The 13,020-nt window shown below is 42.3% G+C and overlaps 1 protein-coding gene across 1 annotated transcript; it reads left to right on the forward strand.

The window, feature by feature from the left end:
- The first annotated feature begins 704 nt into the window (after positions 1-704).
- Positions 705-12,556, forward strand: foxo3a (forkhead box O3A). Its single transcript, XM_069662293.1, has 2 exons — positions 705-1,998; positions 9,304-12,556. The coding sequence occupies exons 1-2, from the start codon at positions 1,441-1,443 to the stop codon at positions 10,615-10,617; spliced, it is 1,872 nt and encodes a 623-aa protein (XP_069518394.1). The 5' UTR covers positions 705-1,440; the 3' UTR covers positions 10,618-12,556.
- The last annotated feature ends 464 nt before the right edge of the window (positions 12,557-13,020 follow it).

The following is a 13,020-nucleotide window of genomic DNA, read 5'->3' on the forward strand; positions in this document are numbered from 1 at the left end:
CCATGTCTGGGGTTTTCAAGCACGACCAGGTGAACCTCGTTCAGCAATCACCTGGGAAGTGCTGTGAGACACAACAGAAGGGGAGAAGGGACAAACAGTGCAGGTAACACATACAGCCGTAACAGCTGTATTAAAATCACATAAGTTCAATAAAATGCATAATAAGAGTAATAAATAGATCCGATTAAATGAAAATTAAAGTATGTTAAAATTAACTTGTTTTAAATTTAACTGCTTTTAGTTCAATATTGTATAAGATATATATATAATGGATTTTGTATTTCTCAAGTAGAAAGAGGCTGTTAAAGTTGAGATTTCACACATTTAAGTCTAATTTAACAGTTCAAATATTTAAATTCTTAAACATTTAAGAGATTTGATTCTTGTAATTAAACGTTTATGTTGTCAGTATTTGTAAAAACCATAGTTAGGGTCTTTGGTTGCAACTTTCATCAGCTAAGGTGCAAGAAATGTAGGTAAGTGCTGCTACTACTTAATAACGGATTCAAACAACAGCAGCCGCATGTATTTTGTAGTGTAAGAAACTCCTTTCATTGTCATGCTCATACAAAAGGTGTACACGGTGATGTCACCAGCCTGCGGACGTCTCCACACTGTCACTTTAATTCCAGTGCAGTCCAGGGGGCAGGATCGTGTGGGGTTTTTTTCTTCCTGCTCTCGGACTCGGAGCGTTTGCGCGAAGCACAGCAGCAGCAGATTGAATGAAGTGTGTTTGCAGGCAGCTGGCCACACGGAGGACACCGTGCTGGCCTGTTCAAGATGCCAGAGATGTACAGCCAGAATGCATCAGTATTTTTCTTCCTAAGAGGACGGATGTAGGTCTCGCTAAATTTCTCCAATAGCTCATTTCTTACAGAGCTGCGGGGCCTTGAGAAAGCAATCTCCGCCTTGATGGTATCTGGACAGCAGGCGACTGGCAGCCCTCTGCACGGGTGATAAAGAGTTTGGGAAAGGAAATGGTCAAGATGGCAGCTGTGTGCGGAGAGATAAAGCTGATGTTGGGGCATTACGTGTAGTAATTCTCATTTTCTTTGGCATGCACGACGCAGGATCGCGGTGCAGGACTCGGGCGCTTGTGAAGGAACGCCGTTTGGATTCCTCTATGAAGACTAAATCTCCCTCTCTTTAACTCCACATTTCGCGAAATTGCAATGCATGTTGGCCAGGGTGTGGGCTGTGCAGGAGAAACGGCAATGTTTTGTTAATGCTGGTCAGTGCCGATCGGATCGGTGTGCTGCGGATAGACGCCTTGCAGGAGGATAGAAAGACGGACACGTGCTGGGACTGGGCTGCAGGCTGGACATTTGCATACCGTGCATAGTAAATAAACTGCCTCTGAAGCCTGTACACAACATTGATGGAATGCGACCCGAGTGATTTTATAACCCTTTGTGCAGCGACCGAGATATTGCGAGGAACATGGCTGAGGCGCCGCGCGACGGCAATGAGCCTCCCCTAAACGTTGAGATAGATCCGGATTTCGAGCCTCAGAAGCGGCCGCGGTCCTGCACTTGGCCGCTGCCCCGTCCGGAGTCTGGTGCGGGCAAACCCGGGACCAATGACACTGACGTAATCCCTGAAGAAGAGGATGATGAGGGGGGCAGCACGGAGAGCGGGGGCGCGCAGGAATCCAGCGGTGGTGGTGGTGTTAAACCCCGGGAGGCGAGCAGCAGCAGCTCCATCTCCCAGCCCGTGGAGGTCCAGCGGGGCCCCAGCAAGGAGGAGGCCGCCGACGGCTCGCCTTCCTCGGCGCAGACCCCCGCCGCGGCTCTGGGCGGCTCTGCCTCCCAGCAGCTGAGGAAGTCCTCCGCCCGCAGGAACGCCTGGGGAAACTACTCCTATGCAGACCTCATTACACAAGCCATCGAGAGCTCCCCCGAGAAGAGGCTGACCTTGTCCCAAATCTATGACTGGATGGTGAGGTCTGTGCCATATTTCAAGGACAAAGGCGACAGCAACAGCTCAGCTGGCTGGAAGGTGAGCGGTGACATGCTGCTGCTGTCATCATAACAAAGACCATACTGTGGTCATGTAAAGACACACATGCAAACACACACATATGTTTAAATGAAGAGATGGAGGAGGAGGAGGGTGCAAACACAGGTTGAGTTAAAAGCAGACATCATCATATATAATGGATGATTAAGGTTATATTTTTAGGTTTATTATAAGGCATATTTGGGCTTTATTATTTATTTTAAGGCTCATTATTTGGGTGTCAAATTGTATTATTAGCTTTATTATAAGGCATATTTGTCATTTATGTATTTTTTAGGTTTATTATAGGGCAAATTCGGGGGCATTGTTTATTTTAAAGTTTATTATAGGACATATTTAGCTGTAATTAGGTTTATTCAAAGGTATATTTCGATGTCATTATTCATTTTCATGTTTATTATAAGGCATACATGCGTGTTAGGGGAGACTACCAGCAGGGCATTGTGTAATGGGTGGCTGCCTGACAAGCACATGGTGTTAAATGGCAGATGATCCAAGTTGTTGTCAAAATACTAGGTTGTAATAATGTGTGCATCAGATTACACTCTCTCTCTGTTCTGCACATAAAGAGAAGAATCCGAGTGCGCTCTAGCCCAGTAAAAACAAGGTATGAGAATCGAGAGTCAGACCAAGCGATGCAAAGTGAATTTCACTTTCAAACTGCTCACGCTGCAGCAGCAGCAGCAGCAGCAGCAGAGGAGCTTCTTACAAGCTTCAGTGGGGCCCTGCTTCTGTTTGATTTTAAGGATTAGTCCGGCCTGGAAAACCAATTCATCTGTCATGGAATCAAGTCTGATGAAAGCTTTGAGCTTTGCAGGATTTAGATGGTGGGGGTAGAAAAACTCTGGAAATAGGTTTGTAATCCCGCACAACTGTGGATGTGTGATTCAGGAAGGACGCTTCCAGGGAGAATCTTCTTGAAAATGACGGTCAAGGCGGTGCTCATCACAAAGAAATCGGAGTATGACACATGAACCGTGTGGTGGGAAACAAACTGGAGCTGATTAGTCTGCACAGAATCAGCTGGTTAGTTAATGCTTCAGATTAGTGGCGGTCAGTTTTCATTCATGTTTAGAGGCTTGTTTGCAGTCAGTGGCTGCAGACTGATACTGGCTTGCAGAGGAAAGGGTTAATGTTAGGGTTTCAGAAGTGCTGACATCAGCATTTCTTAGGATGCTTTCATAGGTATGACGTTCAGCTATTGGCTCATGGTTGGTCATCTGCAGGAGGCACTGTGTGTAAATACATGTCCTCTGCGGGCTCAGGTTGGGACTTGAAGCAGGAGTGTAGGACCCTGTACATAAAGACTCTATGGGCCCCTTCCTACACCTACAGCTATTTTTACACCCCTGCTTTAGAGGTTGTAAATCCAAACCTGTCACACTTCCCAACACCATTACAACCCAAGATAACACCAGATTCAATGACAACTCTTTGTGTAGCTCCAACATGAGGTTAGATTTCCCCTGTGTTGTAAATCCAAACAGCTCCTGCAGAGATGACCAGCCAGCCGCTCCGCTCGGCCCTGCTGTGTGCCACCCTGTCTTTTTTCATGTGGCCCGGGCACAAGAATCAATCAGCTGACTATAAATTATGTAGGTCAATGTGTGGCACTGTGTGTATGTGTGTGTGTGTGTGTGTGTGTGAGAGAAGCTCAGTGTTTCTCTTTGGATCCGGCTCTGGCTAAACTGGCATCGCTCCAGTCCCCGCTCAGAACGAGGCTTTGCTCAAAGGGTGCTGCTGCAGCGCTGCTATAGCTGCGTGGGGGAGGGGCAGGCGGGAGTAGGTCTTTGTGATTTATCTCAGAAATGCTGGATGGCTCCTACTGTATCTACCTGAGCAGCATTCAATCTAACACCTCTTGAAACCTTTATAGGTACAAATAACGCCCACTAGATCTGCCTTATAAGAAGCAGGTCTGGTTGCTTTTAGCTGCTACATGACACACACTGTGTTTTACCACCTGAAATATATCAGGAATGTACATATAGTCCAGGATGAGAGTTTATCTTGTACCACTGCAAACCGTACCTTGCTGTAAACAGGAAGTCGACAAAATAAAAGCATCACCTGTGTTGCATAACTCAACTAAATCCAACCGCTTTTTAAAATATACCTGTGTTTATGCAGCATATGTCATTTCAGTTGCATTAAAATGAAATCAGTTGAATTCTTCGGACAACTCTTAAGGTTGTAAGTAACGTTTTAATGTACCATTGTGTGTTATTTTGAAAAGGATGATGGCTGTTTCACCCATCTGCTGTAATATAATACAATACAATACACGAACACATCAATTCACAGCCTCATAATTGACTACGGAGTTGATTGAAAACCTCTCTGACAGGCTCAACCAGAATTCAAGTGTCACAGAGGTTTATTTATTCACTGCAGAGCTGTTTTATTGGATTTTATCAGACTGACAAGGAGAGGTGTTGCTTTTATTGTGTCCACTCCTTCATGTCATTAAAGATGAAGTCAGCACATATTAGCAATTACAGATTAATGCTGCTCAGACCCACTAGAGAAATGTTGTTTTAGATGTCATGCAAGCAGTTTTCGCTTAAACATACTCTTTACAATTTGTTTTGTAGGAACATGTCGATACTTAAATCCTGCTCAAATACGGATTCATCAATCCAATCTGCTGGATCATTATTGGACTCCAACAATCCACCTTAGTTTCCCCACTTTGTGTTCTATTAATTATGGACCCAGCTGAAGGAAATGGACACATTTTGGCCAATAAGAAAGTGCTTCATTAAAAAAGATCTTTAGCACTGTTGTTTAAAGTTGTTTATTCCAACATACAATCCTGTACAATCCACTGTAAATACTCATTAGCAATCAACACTTTACAGTAATAGACTGTCCAGCTATTGTAGGAAAATACTGACTCCTTTCTTAAACTGGCAATATATATTTCCTGTCTGCTTTTAAAGGAATTATTTGACACCACTTATTGATAGCCAGCTAGCTTGTCCTACCTAGCACAAAAAGTGGAAACAGAAACTATAAGAGTGGCTTTGTCCAAAACTTGACGTTTTCACATTTTTTTGGGCGGTACAGATCAAAGCAACAAAATATAACATGTTAATAAGAGAGCTGTGGTAGTGCTTGATTTTGTTACATTTGGACAGAGCCTAGCTAGCTTTAATTAAGCTTCTAGCTAACTGGCTGCCAGCTATAGCTTCATATGTACTGTACAGACAGGGTGTTACTGATCTTGTTATCTGACTCTTAAGAAAGGAGCTTTCCCAGAATGTCTAAATACTTTGTTACATTAATTATTTAAACATACAAAAATGACTAAAAACTACAGTACCCAGCTGTTGCAGGGAATTATTGGGCTTTTTCTGAAATAGTATATTTGCAACCTATTATAAAGGAGTAATATGACACCCTTAATAGATCGGTTAGCCTAGCTTACTTAGCATAAACACTGGAAACATGGAAAAAAACAAGGTTGCTTTGTTCACATTTTTACACTTTTTTTTGGTGTAGATTAAAGAGACAAAATATAACATGTTAACACGAGAGCTGTGGTAGTGCTTGTAGCAGATTTTGTGACATTTGGACAGAGCCTAGCTAGCTTTAATTAAGCTTCTAGCTAACTGGCTGCCAGCTTTAGCTTCATATGTACTGCACAGACAGAGTGTTACTGATCTTGTTATCTGACTCTTAAGAAAGGAGCTTTCCCAGAATGTCTAAATACTTTGTTACATTAATTATTTAAACATACAAAAATGACTAAAAACTACAGTACCCAGCTGTTGCAGGGAATTATTGGGCTTTTTCTGAAATAGTATATTTGCAACCTATTATAAAGGAGTAATTTGACACCCTTAATCGATTGATTAGCCTAGCTTACCGAGCATAAACACTGGAAACATGGAAAAAAACAAGGTTGCTTTGTTCACATTTTTACACTTTTTTTGGTGCGGATTAAAGAGACAAAATATAACATGTTAACACGAGAGCTGTGGTAGTGCTTGTAGCAGATTTTGTGACATTTGGACAGAGCCTAGCTAGCTTTAATTAAACTTCTAGCTAACTGACTGCTGGCTGTAGCTTCATATGTACTGTACAGACACAGTGGCACTGATCTTGTTATCTTGCTCTTAACAAAGGAGTTTTCCCAAAATGTCTAAATACATTGTTACATAATTATTTAAACGTATAGAAAATGTGCTATAAACTACAGTATCCAGCTGTTGCAACCTATTTTAAGACCACTAATCAATCGGTTAGCCTAGCTTACATAGCATAAACACTGGTAACATGGAAAAAAACAAGGTTGCTTTGTTCACAACTTGACATTTTACACTTTTTTGTTTCAGATTAAAGAGACAAAATATAACATGTTAATAAGAGAGCTGTGGTAGTGCTTGTAGCAGATTTTGTGACATTTGGACAGAGCCTAGCTAGTTTTAATTAAACTTCTAGCTAACTGACTGCTGGCTGTAGCTTCATATGTACTGTACAGACACAGTGGCGCTGATCTTGTTATCTTGCTCTTAACAAAGGAGTTTTCCCAAAATGTCTAAATACATTGTAACATAATTATTTAAACGTATAGAAAATTTGCTATAAACTACAGTATCCAGCTGTTGCAACCTATTTTAAGACCACTAATCATTCGGTTAGCCTATCCTACCTAGCATAACCACTGAAATATGGGGAAAAAAACAAGGTGGCTTTGTTCACAACTTGTCAAATTATACCTTCTCTTTGGTAAAGATTAAAGAGACAAAATATAACATGTTAGTAAGAGAGCTTTGGTAGTGCTTGTAGCAGATTTTGTGACATTTGGACAGAGCCAGGCTAGCTTTAATTAAGCTTTTAGCTAACTGACTGCTGGCTGTAGCTTTATATGTACTGCACAGACACAGTGGTACTGATCTTTTTTTCTTGCTTTCCCAAAATGTCTAAATACTTTGTTACATAATTATTTAAACATATAGAAAATTTGCTATAAACTACAGTATCCAGCTGTTGCAACCTATTTTAAGACCACTAATCAATCGGTTAGCCTAGCCTACCTAGCATAACCACTGAAATATGGGGGGGGGGAACAAGGTGGCTTTGTTCACAACTTGTCATATTTAAACTTTCTCTTTGCTAAAGATTAAAGAGACAAAAATACAACATGTTAAGAACTGAGCTTTAGAGGTGCAGGATTGCGGAATTTTTACATTTGAGCAGAGCCAGGCTAGCTGTTAGCAAGCTACTAGCTACTAGCTAGTCTGGTTTGATTTTCTCATCTGACTTTCAACAAAAAGACTCTCTCCCAAAATGTCTATTATGTATTATAATATGTTTTTTTTAAATGTAGAAATGATCTTAATCAAGATTTTGTCTTCAGAACAAACAAATTTGGCTTCGGGCCGAGTGCAACAGTGAAGGGAAGTACCAAAGTAGAGATGGACTAGCCATTGTAGGTTTTGATCTTTTCTTAGGATTTTATTCTTAGAACACAGAACTTTAAACAGACATTATTAAGACCAAACTTTAACCTAATTAGGAGGTCATTGGTTAATTCTGAGTGATTAGCAAAAGCGTCATGAAGGGTGTTTGTGCTCGAAACGTCACTCTGCTGCTATATTCAATAAGTGGATATTAGAGCCCTGCAGTGTGCGAGCTGTTCATTTGTCTGTTTGATGAGCGAAAGCCAGAAAAAATTCCAGCTCATTTCTGTTGTTGGGGAGTGGGCCTAAGAAATAAATGCGTAATGAGGAACCTGGAGTTTTATTTCCTAGAGTCACATGTGCTTTGTTTTTGTAAGTGATGAAAGTGTTTGCTTGTGTTTGGCCTAATCCTTTAATTGGCTTGAAGCGAGGAGCTTTGCTAGAAGTTTGATCTCAGCGGGTCATTCCATTGACTCATTGCACTCAGAGGAGAACAGTGGCCAACCCTCATTTGTGATCTCACAAAGCAGCCTTTATTTACAGCTGTCTTTATAGGATCCATATAATAAGGGACACACACAGCCTTGTGTAGCTGTAGGTTGTGTATGTTGAGCTTGTCTGGTGTTTGGTTTAATCTTCTGAGAGATGGATTTAAACAGGACCTACGTTTACTCAAGTTAATTCAAGCTTAGAAGAATTATGCTGGACCCTCTCCCAGTGAAGCTTGCTTTTGGGCAGCAGAGATCACTGCAGAGTTTTCTCCTTGTGTTGCTGCAGTGTGACTTAGTGAGGGCCGGCCGGCGCAGACTCCAGCTGTTTAATTTTGAACATGGTTGGGAACATCTCCAGGGAAATCCTGTAGACCTTTCCGAGCAGCCAGAAATAGGTCACAGTGTGAGGTGCAAAGAAGAAGTGTCTCTTAGAAGGCACTGCGATGCCAGTATTGTTCGTTTGTTGTTTTTGTTTAGGTAAACTTTGAGTTTTCTGTTGTGGGACGCCTACAGTTAAATGTTTAACTTTTGTGGTTGTGACCCCTTTAAATAAAGAAGTGCTGACTTCAGACCCCTTGTCACAGGTTATATCCTTACTGTGGACATGAGCAAGTTGTGATCGGTTCAACAGTGATTTTCTTTCCCTTATAAAAAATATCAAATAGGCAAATGTTAGAGAAAAATAAAAAACGTATACATACTTAATTGTTAGTCTTGCATTGCCAAACCAATTTATTGTTTTCTTGCTAAGTTATCTTGGACATGTTGGACGAAAAGATATTGAAAATGAATTCTTCCTGATATAGATTCCAGTACTTTGTCTTGAATAACGGCCGATACGAGTTTCCTTCCGATATCAGAAAAATTTAAAAAATACATGTTGGTGAATAAACACTGTTGTTTGTTATGTCACATGATAGTTTACCGGAAACCAGTTGAATTTTTGGGTGGAGCTGATAAAATAGCCTACACTATCGGGTTGACTGGCATGCTCGCCCATACCTCATTTTGGGCCGTATAGGAGGCCAGTGCAGCTACTGATATTGGTAGAAAACTATAAATGGGGCAAAACCGTGAGCTTGTTTACAAACCTTGCCATAAAGCTGCCCCCTGTATGCAACTTAGCCGTGATCTCAGCCATTACTTTGGTGACATAATGTTAGGGATAACTACAAAGTAAGACCCAAGTTAGATAGGAACAATCCTCCTCATGTCTCTGTGACTATACTTTTGTCATATTTTGAAATATGTGCTTTTGAAAATCATCTTTCACACATGCATATTAATTACACTCATTAGCTTTATTGGCCAAGTATTTTTTGGCTTACAATTCCCCCCTGATATAAAACATTCATTTGATTTTTTTAAAATTTGTTTTATTGCAGAATTCCATCCGACACAATCTGTCCCTCCATAGTCGTTTTGTGAAAGTCCAGAATGAAGGAACGGGGAAAAGCTCCTGGTGGATGGTCAACCCAGAGGGTGGGAAAGGAGGCAAAGCTCCCAGACGACGGGCTGTGTCGATGGATAACAGCAAGTACATCAAAGGAGCCCGAGGACGTGCCACCAAAAAGAAAGCCTCGCTGCAGGCAGCTCAAGAGGGCAGCTCAGAGAGCTCGTCCAGCCTCTCCAAATGGACAGGAAGTCCCACCTCCCGCAGTAGTGACGAGCTGGACGCCTGGACAGACTTCCGCTCCCGGACCAATTCCAACGCCAGCACCCTCAGTGGTCGTCTGTCTCCGATCCTGGCCAACCTGGAACTGGACGAGGTGCCTGATGACGACTCGCCCCTCTCCCCGATGCTGTACTCCAGTCCCAGCAGCATGTCTCCGTCCACGGGGCCCACAGGCCTCTCTGATCTAGCGCTTACAATGAACCTCAACGACGGGCTCTCCGACAACCTGATGGACGACCTTTTAGACAATATTAGCCTGACAGCATCCCAGCAGCCTCCTCCTGGAGAGGAGGACAACGGAGCCAACGGTCAGGGGAGCTCAGTGTTTACCTTCAGCTGCTCTGGAAGCAGTCTGGGTAGCCCCTCTGGCAGCTACGGGCCTAACCCTCTTTTTAGCCCGCCGTCCATCACAAGCCTGCGTCAGTCACCCATGCAGACCATCCAGGAGAACAAGCAGACCACCTTCTCCTGCATCTCACATTTCAGCGACCACCAGACCTTGCAGGACCTGCTCAGCCTGGACTCCCACAGCCCCAGCAACGTCCTGCTCACCCAGTCCGACCCGCTGATGTCACAGGCCAGCACCGCCATCGCCCTGCAGAACTCCCGCCGCAATGCCATGCTACTCCGCAAAGACCACATGTTGGTGAACCACACCAGCGCAGGTCAGGGCCAAAGCTCTTCAGTGCCTGGTTGGCAAGCTGGCTTGTCAACCTCTGACCACGACGCCGGACACCGCGACGCCAAGCAACCGCACCTGAAGTCTCCCAGCAAGAACGCCTCTATGCAGCTCGGCTCTGGTTTGCCCAGCCAGGACCGCTTTCCCGCCGATCTGGACCTCGACGTGTTCAACGGCAGCCTGGAGTGTGACATGGACTCCATCATCCGCAATGAACTGATGGACGCAGATTGCCTGGACCTCAGCTTCGACTCTCGACTCACCTCCGCCCAGAACGGCAACAGGAATTCAGGAAGCTTCTCCAGCTCGAAACAGACCTCCCCTCACAGCTGGGTCCCAAGCTGAGAAGCTCTGTGAGCGGTTGGGTAAATAAAGAAGAAAAGAAAATGTAAATTGAGGTTCATTGTCTTGCATTGTGCAACTAGAGGGAAAGTATGTAAAAGTGTATTCATGTAGTATTTTTCCGTTATTTCTTATGTGAGGCATTAAGTTTGGTACTGTATTTAAGTGTCTGAGACACACAATGGTGTCTTCACAGAGGAGAAAAAACTTCTTTAAAAAGATCAATGCCTGGAGGGTGTGAACAACAGTATTGACTGGAGTGAAAATACAGAACGTTTTGTTTAAACTATATAAAAAGCATCAACTCGTGTTAGTCTCAGGGAATCACTCAAACATGATCACAAAGTGATACATGAAACTGAAGATGAATTATGTTTCCACCCTGCTTTTCTCTCCTCTTTGACACCCTTTCATACCTAAAACAACATTTTTGCCAAACCAGCTGTCAGCCTGTTGTGAGTGACAGCCTGTTTACAGAAAAACGCTGCAGAGAATGTTACATTATTACGTTCCAGTGGAGGATACTTGACATGCTTTTTATTTTTTAAAGTTTCTTTTGAGAGACGTAGCCTAAATGGACTAAAAGATTAAAAAAAACAAGTGTTAATGAAAGCTTTGTTTCCCATTGATGCACAGAGTCACGCACCAAATATCAATCTGTAGAGGTTAATATGTTATCAAGATGTGAACTGATCTACATTGTGTGGTTTTTGTATGTAATGTTTTATTTTAATTTAGCAAATTTTACCCTGTGATTTTAGTGACATTACTGTGAATATTCCTTCTGAAGAGGTGCATTACTGAAGTCTTGATGATATGGTGTTTCTGCTGCAGATCCCTTTTCACCATCGCCCCCCCTCCTCCTCCTCCTCTCCCTCCTCTTCCTCTCCCATTTACTGCAATATTGGAAGTACTGCTCGGTATACAGAGTTTAAAAGACCGTGTTTAGCAGGAAACTTCATTTAGCGCTAGTTGACACCATTTAGCAAACACTTAAGACTATTCGGATTAAAATAACCACCCATAGAGACTCCACAGCACTCAACTATGATATTTTGGTGTTTGTTAATTTGAAGGAGTTCTTGGTGCTATGAATAAGAAGATAGCAGGGAGTGGCTGCAGATGGAGCAGCATGAGTAGCCTCCCCTTTGTTATCAGCACTATAGCAGGTGCTGGGAAAAAAAAAATATATGTGTTTCCAACCCTGTGAGAGGAGGTCGTGTAGTATCTTAGAGCCATTTTTGCCATTACAGAAAGAAAAAAACACAGTATTTTAAATATTGCCAAAATATTTCCACCTTCAAAGTGGAGATAAGAGGATATACAGTGTATAAATATAAGACGCCAGTGCTATAAGGGCAAAAAAAACATCAGCACAGTTTTTGTAGGAACAGCAGGATGAATTTTACGTTTACATTTTTATCAGCTGGAAATGTTTCACTGAATTTGTCTTCTTGTTAAATTGAATTTGTATTTATTTCCACATGTTTGTATGTTTTGCTTTTTCCATATGACGTGTGGTGGAGCTTTTCGAAAGCACTTTTGTTGTTTAACATTTTGACCTGCCCATCATGTATCGATCAGGACCACAACGCGCTGAGAAGTGGTGCCGGAAACAGCGTCCTCCATTAGAGTTATTGAGAAAATCTAAATTTCACACCCTGTTTTAATATAAACGACATGATTTAAATCCCATTTGCTTAATTTTTGCTAAATCGCACAACTGTGCTTCCAAATATCCTTTTTGTACCATCAAAACTTGAAGCTTAATTTTTTCCACATTCTTTTCCTTCACATTCACTGCCAATACTCCCAACTCCATTTATTCCTATTGCTCCTACAAAACAGAAAAAATGAGAGACATAAAGTTGTCATTGCCAGTTGTAATTCCTATTCCTATCTTGGTTGTATCAGAGATGGTGCATGTAAATAAAGCTTAAAGAACCACTGAATATCTGGACTTAGTTTGATTTTCCCTTGTTTTATTTCTGTCTCCAGAATAATTGCACAGCTGCAGACTTGACTCTGCAGTCATTGTGGAGCTGATTTCCTATTGGATAATCAAACTATGGCTAAGAGCCAATCACGCACTGTATCCAAGAGGAATGGACCCGCTCATAATGAGTCAAGGTTTTCGAATGCATGATAGCGGAAGTAGACTTTATAACTGGTGCACTCTGCAAAATGTGTTACTTACAAACTGTACTGTGTGGAGTTGTATTTAGAGGTAAAATGGTAAGTATCTAAAAAGCACAACATCACTGACATCATCGTGCTTACAGAAAATATCTTAGCGTAGCATTAGGGCCCTCTAGTGTTCAAATGCAGTCACTGTCCACACATGAAGGACACGAAATGGGACAGGAAGTCGTCCTCGATGTCTCCATGGTTGCGCCACAACAAGTC

The sequence above is a fragment of the Semicossyphus pulcher genome, unplaced genomic scaffold (assembly GCF_022749685.1).
Source record: "Semicossyphus pulcher isolate SPU_LCO1_2020_fin unplaced genomic scaffold, fSemPul1.0.p SCAF_14, whole genome shotgun sequence".
Lineage (NCBI taxonomy): Eukaryota > Metazoa > Chordata > Actinopteri > Labriformes > Labridae > Semicossyphus > Semicossyphus pulcher.